Genomic DNA, 12803 nt, shown 5'->3' on the forward strand with positions numbered 1-12803 from the left:
AAACAGGTTCTCAGAAAGTGCCCCCCATTGCACGGGTCTGGATTCAGCGCTCAGTATGGCAAGAGTCACTGAGTAACCAACGGGCACACATGAAGCCCAGGAAAGCAGTCCACCATTCAAACAGGTCAGGACACATGGCACGAGCACACAAGGCACAGAACTGGGCGCCGGCAATGTTCAAGTGCTCAGTGCAGCCCTTCATGAGAGGCGAGGTTGCCTCCTCGCGAATAATCTTCCTGACCAGCATTGTGCCTGCCTCCTCTCTGCTCTATATGTCCTTGGATCGGGAGGAGGTGTGGACTCCACCTTCTCATTGCTAACGGGTGGCAGATGCTCCTGGTTGGGCCTTAGGACCATTTTCCACACTTATGACCGTTGCAGCGTCCCCATGGTCACGTGATTTACATTCGTATACTTGACAACCAACTCACACTTAATGACGGCTGCAGTGTCCCAGGGTCATGTGATCCCCTTTTGCGATCTTCTGAGAAGTCAAGTCAAATGGGGAAGCCGGATTCGCTTCCAAGTTGTGTTCAATGATTCACTTAACAACAGTGGCAAGAATAAGTCATAAAGTGGGACAAAACTGACTTAAGGAATTTCTCGCTTAGCCACATCAGTATGGGGCTCAATTGTGGTCGTACGTTGAGGACTACCTTTTTCTGGTGCGGCTCGTTGGGCCTGCACACCAGGCAAAAGGACCCAAACTTTGCAGGACAGCAACTGTGCTCTACCACAGGGGTCGTCTCCAAACCTGGCAATGTTTAGGACGCGTGGACTTCCAACTCCCAGAATTCCCCATCCAGTACGATTCAGTGCTAGAAGGGAAGCGGGTTGACATGGCTGGCTGAGGAATTCTGGGAGCTGAAGCCCACAAGTCTGAAAGCTACCGAGGTTAAGAAACTCTGCTTTAGAGTAGGGGGTCTCCAAACTTGGCAACTTTCATACTTGCGGACTTCAACTCCCAGAATTCCCCAGCCAGCACAACTCAGTGCTAGAAAGGGGGGGTGTTGACACGGCTAGCTGAGGAATTCTGGGTGTTAAAGCCCGCAAGTCTTAAAGCTACCGAGGTTAAGAAACTATGCTTTAAAGTAGGGGTCTCCAAACGTGGTCAATTTAAAACACGTGGATTTCAGCTGCCAGAATTCCCCAGCCAACATAATTCAGTATGAGAAGTGAGTGGGATTGACATGGGTGGCTGGGGAATTCTGGGAGTTGAAGTCCACGCGACTTAAAGTGACCAAGTTTGCAGACTGCTATTCTAGTAAGGGACGCGGTGGCTCAGTGGGTTAGGACGTTGAGCTTATCGATCAGATGGTCGGCAGTTTGGCGGGTCGAATCCTGAGTGCCGCGTAACAGAGTGAGCGCCTGTTACTTGTCCCAGCTTCTGCCAACCTAGCAGTTCGAAAGCACCTAAAAATGCAAGTAGAAAAATAGGGACCACTACGGTGGGAAGGTAACAGCGTTCCGTGCGCCTTTGGCGTCTAGTCATGCCGGCCACATGACCACGGAGACGTCCTCGGACAAACGCTGGCTCTTCGGCTTTGAAACAGAGATGAGCACCGGCCCCTAGTGTTGGAAACGACTAGCACGCATGTGCGGGGGAACCTTTACCTTTACCTTATTCTAGTAAAACCCAGTTTCCCTTTCACCTACTCAAGCTTACCGGTGATAATCCCGCCGGGACTTCAGCAACTGCTCTTGCTGGCGGAGAAGTTTAGCCTCTTGCTCTGCTAGCAAATTCTGGAGACGTTCCTTCTCCATCTCCAGCTCGATTTTCTGTAGCAGGAGCTGCTTCCTTTTCTCTTCGGAGAGGTTTTGATCGCGATCGGCTTCTTTGGCTCTCAAGACTTCGCTGGCCTTCTGCCTCGGAGAGTGCGTCGAACCCAAATATTCCGAGGATGTTTCGCACGGGGATCGCACGTATCTGCCTTGCACGTGGCAACCCTCTTGGAAAGATCTGTGAGCCGAGTTTCCTAATTTTTCATGGAAGGGACACCCCTGGATGGGACAGCCATTCTTCCTCTTCCCCCCATCAGGAGTTCTTCTGAAATGGGGAGGCAACGGCTGCTCGGGTGGAGTTGGCACGTTGTTGCATTTATGGTGCAATCCGTTTTCCAAAAGACCCCCATTGCTGGCCTCTTTCTGACATCCATGGGTGCCAGCCCCAAGGACGACGCCTCTATTCCTACTAAGTCGAGCTGGAGGTTGAGGACTAGGGCTTCTACGAGTTAAGTTGTGGTCCTTATACAAAGTTTGTAGTCTAGCAGCTACACCAAGGTAGGATCCATCCAGGTCTGAAGGCGGCACCAAGTGACAGTTGCGTCTCTGGTTAGACATCTGTAAATAGACAGGGGAGAGAAGAAAAAGAAAAAAAAACCACGTTCAGCTTCTACAATTCAAAATAGCAGTCTTCCAATATTTGAGGGGCTGCCCCAAAGGAGAAGTTAGGGGGGGTGTCAACCTATTTTCCAAAGCACCAGAAGGCAAGACAAAAAAAGATGCTTGGCAACTAAACAAGGAGAGATCCAGTCTCTGCCGTTAAGCTGCATTAACAGAGGGGCAGGATCCAGATCACGTGAAGTGTTAATGCCAGTTGATAAGGCCTTGGTGAGGCCACACTTGAAATATTGCATTCATTTTTTGATCGCCATGATATAAAAATATGCGGATGTTCTAGAGTGGAGACAAGAGCAACGAAGATGATTAAGGGCCCGGAGACTAAATTATATGAAGAACGGGTTGCAGGATTTGGGTATGTCTACTGTCGTGAAGAGAAGGGGGGGATATGATAGCAGCGTTCCAGTATTTGAGGGGCTCTTACAAAGATGAGTGGGAGGTCAAACTATTTTCCAAAGCACCAAAAGGCAAGACAAGAAACAATGGATGGAAACCAATCAAGGAGAGCACCAACAGGGAACTAAGGAGAAATTTCCCGACAGTTAGAAGATTTAATCAATGGATCGGAAGTTGCCTTCAGAAGTTGTAGGTGCTCCATCGCTGGAGGTTTTTAAGAAGAGACTGGACAGCTATTTGTCTGAAATGGTACAGGTAGTCCTCAGCTTACAAAAGTTCATTTAGTGACCATTCAAAGTCATAGTGGCATTGAAAAATGACCATTGTTCAGAGTTACGACCTTTCAAGCAGCAGCAGCAGCCCCCCCCCCCGTGATCATGTGATCAAAATTCAGATGCTTGGCAACTGATTCATATTTATGAATCTTAAACACCAAAGACTTAAAACACCAAAGGCTATGGCCCAGCAACAACCACCAGCCAATCAAATAGCCCAAGACCAGACCACGAGTCAGAAACATCTAGACCAAGGGGTCTTCAAACCTGGCCCTTTTATGACTTGTGGACTTCAACTCCCAGAATTCCTCAGCCAGCATGCCTGGCTGAGGAATTCTGGGAGTTGAAGTCCACAAGTCATAAAAGGGCCAAGTTTGAAGACCCCTGACCTGGATGAATAACACCCACACCAGTTTACATTGCACACAAAAAGGTATTTAAAGGCCAGTGCTCTGACAGACAAGCACAATTCAAAGCGCACCGAAGACGTCACCCCAAATGGAAATGAAACGTTCGCAGTCAAATCGCCAAGCTCGGCGATCAGACCAACAGCCCATTTGCATTTATGCCCGTTGCCGTGCCCAAGGTCAGGCGATCCCCTTTTGCGACCTCCTGACAAGCAAAGTCAATGGGGGAAGCCAGATTCCCTTAACAACCGGTTTACTAACTTGTCAACTGCCAGGATTCACTTAACCATGGTGGCAAGAGAAGTCATCGAATGGGGCAATACTCGCACAACAAATGTCTCAAGTTAGCCACGGAAACTTTGGGCTCGTGCTTGTGGTCGTAAGTCAAGGACTGCCTATATAGGGTTTTCTGCTTGAGAAAGGCGGTTGGACTAGAAGACCTCCAAGGTCCCTTCCAACTCTGTTAAAACCTTGTTTAGGGTTCCTTGGCTAGTTCGTCTGTAGTTTATAGAGTAAAATTAGTTTAAAAGAGAGAGAGACAGACAGAAAAAATACAGAAATGAAATGGTTTCATTATCAACAGAATACTTCCCCAGCACATTATTTTCAAGCAGAAGAGAGGAACATGCTATCAAAATCTGCAATTTAATTCCATCTACACAGGTACCATAAATGTAAAAGCATTGCCTGCAGGATCTGAGGCATAAACAAAGCACTTCAGCCTATCCAGGAATTGCACGTATCTAGGGTTACATAAAATCAACTTGAAGTGTGGCAAAAAACGAAAGAAAAGAAAAGCATTAAATGTTAATGTCTGAAAATGTTTAATTTTGAATACGAAGCCAGGAAATCCTTTCAGCCCCTTTAAATACCTTCTGATTGGCCATTACACAGCGGGGAATTTGATATAAAAAGGTTTCACCTTGTACTGAATGGAATATTAGTTAACTGTTGGAAATTTGATGAGCTTTCTTTTTTTTAAAAAAAAAATTCTCTACAAAACATTGATAACTAACAAGGCTTGCTCTCCGCATTAAACGCAGCTCTGAATCAAAAGCTGTCATTCAACTGCAAAACACATTTGAATTTCACTGTTAAAGAGGTTTGGTTTTGGTTTTTTTTTTGTTGTTTTTCAATTAGTTGAAGGCAAAGGCAATGATAAAGTTCTAAAAGTTTGAAATACGCCTCAAGTTGCATTCATCAAGCAAACTTTCTCAGCTCTTTCTGAGGGAACCTGTGACCAGAAACATACAGAATTCAAAATAACAGAAGTTTTAAGGGACCTTGGTGGTCTTCTAGTCCAACCCCTTGCTCAGGCAGGAAACTCTACTCCATTTCAGACCCATGGCTGTCCAATCTCTTCTTAAAAATCTCCAGTGATAAGAGCACCTACAATTTCCAAAGGCAAGCAGTTCCACTAATTAATTAGCAGAATAACAGAAACTGGAAGGGACCTTGGAGGTCTTCTAGTCCAACCCCCTGCTCAAACAGGAAACCCTACACCATTTCAGACAAATGGCTGTCCAGTCTCTTCTCAAAAACTTCCAGTGTGGGAGCATTAACAACTTCTCGAGGCAGGTTGTTCCGCTGATTAATTCTTCTCACTGTCAGGTAATGTCTCCTTAATTCTCCTTACTCCTAAGTTGCTTCTCTCCTTGATTAGTAAACTAAAACTGAGGAGAAATTTCCTGACAGTGTGAACAATTAACATGGAAATGCCCCTTGTTCAATGATCTGTGACTTGTTTGCGGCATGAATGGAGACGGGAAGGCCTGGAAAAAAAACCTGGAAAAATTGAAAAAGGTGAAAAAAACAAAAAAAACCGTTCCCCCCCCAATTTTTTCATTCTTTTTTTTCTTCTTCTTCCAAGCCTTCCCAACATATTCCTGGGCACAAGATCTAGATGAAGGGAATTGAGGATTTGCTTGATCCGGGCTGTTTCTCGGAACTTTCTTTCAGTCTTAGTCCTTGGTTAGATAACAATACAGGTACTCCTCAACTTAACAACTGTTCGCTTAGTCACTGTTCAAACTTACACAAAGAAGAAAAAAGAAAGAAAAGAAAAAGACTTAGCACGGGATCTCAAACTTATGACCGACACAGCATCCCCATGGTCATGTGATCAAAACTGGGATGCTTGGCAACTGGCACGTAGTGTTGTGATTCCTCGCCAGCCAGTGGATCCGGCAGCTGACTCTGAAGAATCAGATGAGGAGGAGGAGGAGGGGCCTGGAGTGACATCAGAGTCAGAGGAAGGCTCTGAGGAGCTCCAAAACTTACAGCCGGACGAGGAGCCTGGCCCCTCTACTCGCGCTCAGGCTGAGACACAGCTGTGCTGGGAGCCTGAGTTGGACAGTGATGAAACACAGCTGGGAAATATCCAGGATGCACGAAAGCGCCGGCAAGAGAAGCGAGTAGGACAGAGGAATGCAATGGGGCGGCTCCAAAGGCAAAGGAGAAGGCATTAGGAAGCCACGCCTTGGCTGAATTATAAAAGGGAAGGTATGCGAGATGCTGGTTGCCGAAGGCAACCGTTCATGTTGAGGATCGAGTTTCTGTGGACTGTGTTTGTTTGCCTTGGACCTTGACTCAGGTCTGTGAATAATAAAAAGGGTTTGGGTTTTTCCTGAGGTTCCTGCCTGCTTGATTGGAAGAGGGGTTTCTCCTTGTGAGCATAACAAGGACTCACGTGGGCTGGGACAGAACATGTATTTATGACGGTTGCAGCACGCTGGGGTGACAGGATCGCTGTTTGCTTCCGACAAGCAAAATCCACAGGGAGAAGTCGGGTTTGCTTAACGACCGCATGATTCACTTAGCAACCGGAGCGATTCGGTCCAGTTGAATTTGCTGGTTCAGAAAGTCGCAAAAGGAGAATCCCATCATCTTGGGGCATTGCAACCATCATAAATATGAGTCAGTGGCCGAGCGTGACCACAGGGGAACGCCGCAACGGTCATTAAGTGTGGGAAAAGGTGACGAGTCACTAAAGGAAAGGCTGTAAGTCAAAGGACTACCTGCAATCCAATTTCGGTATTGGCCAACATCGAAAGCCAGCTTAAGACACAATAGATCAGAGGTCCCCAACCTTTTGGGCACCAGGGACCGGTTCCACGGAGAGAGGTTTTTCCGCAGAATGGAGATTGCGTGGTTTTGAGTGCAGCCTGCATCCCGTGGATGGGGCTTTGCTTCTTTGTGCGGACCGGTTGCTGACATGCCCCAGCCCAGTACCAGTCCAAACTGGGGGTTGGTAACCCCTGCAATAGAATATTTTGAAGTGTTGGTCAGAGTCTTCCCTTCTCCTCTTCTACTGAAACGGTCTTATTAGTCCAAATAACTAGGTGTTTGTTTTTTAAAAAATTATGAGTATTACTATTCTCTTCCAACAAAGTACTATTAAGAAACCTGGATTGTTTCTTTGTTTCTTTCTGAATAAATCTTTTTTTTTAAAAAAAGGATTTACTTCGAAGAATGTACAAAGTGGAACTTAAGTGGAGGGGGGGAAAAAAAACCATGAAGTTTAGGCTCTCTCATTTTATCACCCATTTTGTCCTGAAATCTCCATTTAGTGTTTTTTTTTAAGTGTTAAGATTAATCATGAGAAAGCAGCCAGAGAGAACTGGGATGGGTGATATTAATACCCTAAGATAAATAAGGTAGATAACAAGGGAAGGAGGTTAGTTGCCTATTTTCTGAGCTGAAGATAACGGGGGCTCTCCTCGTTCATGAATGATGTATGGTCATAATTGCTGCATTTCAAGTGCTCGATGCCAAAAAAGGAGGAAGAGGAGGAGGAGGAGGAAGGAGAAACGGAGGGGGGTTAGAGGGGAAAAGGTGGGGGAGGAGGGAGGGTGAAATGGAGGGGGAGAGGGTAAAGGGAGGAGGAGGAGGAAGAGGAAGAGAGGGGGGGAGAGGGGAGAGGGAGGAAGAGGGAGAGAAATGGAAGGGGAGAGGGAGGAAGAGGAAGTGGAAGGGAGAGAAATGGAAGGGGAGAGGGGAGAGGGAGGAAGAGAAATGGAGGGGGAGAGGGTAAAGCGAGGAGGAGGAGGAAGAGGAAGGGAGAGAGAAATGGAAGGGGAGAGAGGAGAGAGGAAGAGGGAGAAATAGAGGGGGAGAGGGAGGAAGAGGAAGAAAGGAGAGAAATGGAAGGGGAGAGGAAGGAAGAGGTAGAGGAAAGGAGAGACGGGGAGAGGGGAGAGGGGAGAGGGAGGAAGAGGAAGAGAGAGAAGTGAAAGGGGAGAGGGAGGAAGAGGAAGGGAGAGAAATGGAAGGGGAGAGGGGAGAGGGAGGAAGAGGAAGAGAAATGGAAGGGGAGAGGGAGGAAGAGGAAGGGAGAGAAATGGAAGGGGAGAGAAAGAGGAAGAGGAAGGGAGAGAAATAAAAGGGGAGAGGGGAGAGGGAGGAAGAGGAAGAAGAAGGGAGAGAAATGGAAGGGGAGAGGGAGGAAGAGGAAGGGAGAGAAATGGAAGGGGAGAGGGAGGAAGAGGGAGAAAAATGGAAGGGGAGAGAGAAAAAGAGGAAGAGGAAGTGAGAGAAATGGAAGGGGAGAGGGGAGAGGGAGGAAGAGGAAGAGGAAGGGAGAGAGAAATGGAAGGGGAGAGGGAGGAAGAGGAAGGGAGAGAAATGGAAGGGGAGAGGGGAGAGGAAGAGGAAGAGAGAGAGAAAGGGAGGGGGAGGGTAAAGGGAGGAAGAGGAAGAGAGAGAGAAATGGAGGGGGAGGGGAGAGGGAGAGGGTGGGGTGGGAGGAGGAAGGAAGAAATGGAGGGGGAGAGGAGGGAGGAGGAAGGAGAAATGGAGGGGGAGAGGGTGGGGGAGATGGGAGGAGGAGGAAGAGAAGGAAGAGGAAGAGAGGGAGGAAGAAATGGAGGGGCAGAGGGCAGTAGTTCGGCGCGTTTCGCCCCATTCTACGACCTTTCTTGCCACAGCTATTAAGTGAATCACTGCAATTGTTAAGGAAGTCACAGGGTTGCTAAGTGAATCCAGCTCCCTCACTGACTTGGCTTGTCTTGTCAAAAGGTTGCAGTGACCACGGAACACTGTGACCATCCTAAATGCAGGCCAGTTCCCGGGGGGGGTGTGAGGGATGCCGCAAGTCGTAAGTGTGAAAAGGGGCGATAGGTCACTTTTTTCAGTGCCGCTGTATCTCTGAATGGCCGCTAAATGAAGTGTTGCCAAGTCGAGGACTACCTGGAATAACTAACTGTCCATAGCTTAGGACTGGGGTCTTCAAACTTGGCCCTTTTATGACTTGTGGACTTCAATTCCCAGAATTCCTCAGCCAGCTTTGCTGGCTGAGGAATTCTGGGAGTTGAAGTCCACAAGTCATAAAAGGGCCAAGTTTGAAGACCCCTGGCTTAGGAGAAGCAAGACAGGAAATCAGAGAGAGGGCACAATGGCTTTGCTAAATCTCTCTCTCTTTTTTTCCTCCTAAACATGCTTCTGAACGGACTTTAGTCACTTCTGTGTTTTAACCCAAAGCTGCTTTTTCAGGAGGCAACTGGACTTTCTTGTTTTGGATGGTGACGGAGGGAAGGATTTCCACTCCTTGCCGACAGCTGGTTATTTGCGCTCTTTTAGGGAGTCGTTGAGGCCACTTGGAGGTTTGTCTGTGTCCTCGGGGTCACCTCAGCGGTGCAAATGGGCGTGGAGCCTTCTTGGAACTGCTGAAAGACACAGCAACGCAGCCCTTTCAGCAGTTCCCAGAAGGCCCCACACCCATTTGCACCGCTCGGGTGACTCTGAGGACACAGACAAACCTCCAGGTGGCCTCAACGACTCTCTAAAAGAGCGCAAATAACCAGCTGTCGGCAAGGAGTATCAATCCTCTCATTTCCCGCCATCCGGTCAGAGCTGAAGAAGCTCCTTGGATGAGAAGGGAAATGTCTTTAAGGGAAAAACAAGAAGGCCCAGTTGCCTCCTGAAAAAGCACCTTTGGGACAGCCGTGACCTGGATAATGGAGGATCTCCGCCAACGCCTTGTATAACGAAATACAGTATAAAAGCATGCTGTATAAATCATTTGGGGGTTCTTCCAGCCTTATGGGAAGACCCACTTTTGTCCAGATCCGAATAACTTTTGCGACTCGGAGGAAGAATTGGACGCTGCTCTTTGTGCGGGCCAGGCTGTCAAGCCGGGAACCAGGTTGTGGCTTGGCACGGACAAATAAGCAGAACTCGAGTTCCACCTCTAGATAACACCTTTATTCAGCACTGGACACAGCCAGAAGAATCCTGAGTGCATTTTCAAGCAAGCATCGACAGGCTCCTAACTTGCACTTGGTGACACGGTAGGAACACACAACGCACAGTAAGAATGAACGACTGAATGAACCTTTATTGTCAAAGTACAACCATGTATACATTGAGATTGGCTGAGCCTCCCTTCGTGCCCCCACCCCCAACTTACAGTGACACAAACCCTCCATCTTATTACACCCTGTGAGCTAATTGCACAACGCACCGGCCTCGCAAGTCAATTATGCATAAAGTTTATATTATTAAGTTTATATTATATTATATTAAATTATTTCCCATTCAAAAGCCTAACAGCCCATAGATAAAAGCTGTTCTTCAGCCTGTTGGTATGGCTGGCTATACTCCTATATCTCCCACCCGATGGTAGCAGAGTAAAAAGATACCGTCCAGGGTGTGAGTCGTCCCTGAGAATTTTCCTTACTCTTCCAAGGCAGCGAGCCCTGGCGAGGTCATCCAGTGGTGTCAGGAGACAGCCCACAATGTCTTGTGCTGTGCTCACCATCCTCTGTAATGCTTTCCTATCCGCGGCTGTCAGACCAGCATACCAAACCACAATACAGTACGAGAGGACACTCTGTATAGTAGACCAGTAAAAGAGGGTCATAAGCCATTGTTCTACCCTGTTCTTCCGCAAGACCCTGAGAAAGTGAAGTCTCTGTTGGGCCTTTCTGGCCACCTGGGTTGCATTGACTTTCCAGGTCAGATCTTCGCAGAGGTAGACTCCCAGAAATTTAAAGGAGGAAACTCTCTCTACACAGTCCTCCCCGGTGTAAAGTGGGGCAGGTTCCTCCTTTTTCCTCCGGAAGTCTAGCACCATCTCTTTTGTCTTGCCGATGTTCAGGTGCAAGTTGTTGTTAAAACACCATATAAATAGTTTTTGTACCTCTGCCCTGTATGCTGTCTCATCCCCACCTGTAATAAGACCCACCATGGTAGTATCATCTGCGAACGTAATTATCACAGTAGATGGATCGGATGATACACAGTCATATGTGTACAAAGAGTACAGGTAGGGGCTAAGCATGCAGCCCTGTGGCGAGCCGGTGCAAAGCTTCAGGGGGGTGGACAAAGCGGACCCGACCCTCACTGTTTGTAACCGGTCCCTAAGAAAGTCTTGAATCCAATCGCAGATAGAGGGTGAAAATTTCAAGTCAGTCAGCTTCTCGATGAGAGTGCTCAGCAAAATGGTGTTGAAAGCTGAGCTATAATCAACAAAAATCATCCTGACATAGTTTCCAGGTTTCTCAAGATGACTTGCTACACAGTGTACAGCAGTAGCTATGGTATCGTCTGTCGACCTGTTCCCCCTGTAGGCAAAGTGATGTTTATCGAAATCCAGTGGGAGGCATGTCCTGAGATCTTGGAGAACCAGTCTTTCGAAGCATTTCATGACTACAGACGTTAATGCAACAGGTCTGTAGTCATTCAGGCACTCAACTGCAGTTTTCTTGGGGACTGGGACAATGGTAGCTGCTTTCAAGCACGATGGTACACAGGCCGTTTGCAAGGAGATGTTAAAAATCCTTGTCAGGACCCCTGCTAATTGGTCGGCACAATTCTTAACCACTATCCCCAGCACCCCATCTGGGCCTGCAGCTTTGCTGGGATTCACAGCCTTCAATACAGTTCTCACCTGGTCTTCAGATAGGGTGAGTTGCTGAAAATCAGAAGGCCGGCCAGCAGAGGCTACGGGGTCTGGTCTTTTTACCTCGTACCGAGCGAAGAAGATATTCAGCTCCTCTGCCAACGAGACATCGGTGTTAACCGTGTTCCTCGTATTGCCCTTGTAGTTGGTTAAATGCTGCAGTCCCTGCCACACTTGCCTCGGATTGTTGTCTGCTAAGTGGTTCTCCACCTTGTGTTTATATTGCTGTTTTGCCATCCTAATGCCTCTTTCTGAGGGACGCGGTGGCTCAGTGGGTTAGGAAGCTGAGCTTGTCAATCAGAAGGTCGGCAGTTTGGTGGGTCGAATCCCGAGCGCCGCGTAACAGAGTGAGCGCCTGTTACTCGTCCCAGCTTCTGCCAACCTAGCAGTTCGAAAGCACATAAAAATGCAAGTAGAAAAATAGGGACCACTACGGTGGGAAGGTAACAGCGTTCCGTGCGCCTTTGGCGTCTAGTCATGCCGGCCACATGACCACGGAGACGTCCTCGGACAAGCGCTGGCTCTTCGGCTTTGAAACGGAGATGAGCACCGGCCCCTAGAGTCGGAAACGACTAGCACGCATGTGCGGGGGAACCTTTACCTTTACCTTTAATGCCTCTTCTAAGATTTGCCCTGGCCTCTCTGTATGCGTCCCTGTCCCCTGCCTTAAAGGCAGAATCCCAGTAGGTCAAAGGCAGGCAGTCCTCGGCATACGACCACGAGCGAGCCCCCAAATTTCTGTTGTTGAGACCCTTACGAAGTGGTTTCGCCCCGTTTTAGGGCCTGTCTCGCCACAGCCGTTAAACCAATCACCACGGTGGTTAAGTTAGCCACCTGGTCGTTGAGCGAATCAGACTTCGTGACGTTGCCTTTGCTTGTCAAACAAGGTCGCAAAAGGGGAATCAGGCGATCCCAGGACGCCGTGGCCATCATAAAAGCGAGTCCGTTGGCAAGCGTCTGAATTTTGGTCACGTGACTGCAGGGATGCTGCGACGGTCACTATGAGAAACGGTCCTAAGTCGATTCCGCTGTAAGTTTGACTGGTCACTAAATGAACTATTGTAAGTCAGGGGCTACCTGTATATCAGTTACAAAAATACCTCTGCATGTTTCCTGTGGTTACGATCAGATGTTCAGCTGTAAGATTGCGGTTTCTTTTGAGTTTCCACAACTCTGAAGGCCTGAATTTTATTTCTGTTGTTTCAACACCAGAATCTTTACACCAGGGGTGGGAAACCATGGCCCTTTTACGATCTTTGAACTTCAACTCCCAGAATTCCTGAAGTTGAAGTTCACAGATCGTAAAAGGGCCCGAGAGTTCCTTGGCTGGCTCGGGAATTCTGGGAATTGAAGTTCACAGATTGTTAAAAGGGCCAAAGTTCCTTGGCTGGCTCAGGAATTCTGGGAATTGAAGTTCACAGATCG

The 12803-nt window shown here is 48.0% G+C and overlaps 1 protein-coding gene across 1 annotated transcript in view; it reads right to left on the reverse strand.

Annotated features, from left to right (window-relative positions):
- KIAA1328 overlaps positions 1 to 12803 on the reverse strand; it is a 209367-nt gene that overhangs the window by 85943 nt on the left and 110621 nt on the right. Inside the window, exon 7 of the mRNA XM_083354853.1 lies at positions 1667 to 2340. Coding sequence (XP_083210979.1) covers positions 1667 to 2340 — 674 coding nt within the window. The remainder of the gene's footprint in view (positions 1 to 1666; positions 2341 to 12803) is intronic.

The sequence above is a fragment of the Vipera ursinii genome (genome assembly GCF_947247035.1).
Source record: "Vipera ursinii genome assembly, chromosome: 2".
Taxonomy (NCBI): Eukaryota; Metazoa; Chordata; class Lepidosauria; order Squamata; family Viperidae; genus Vipera; species Vipera ursinii.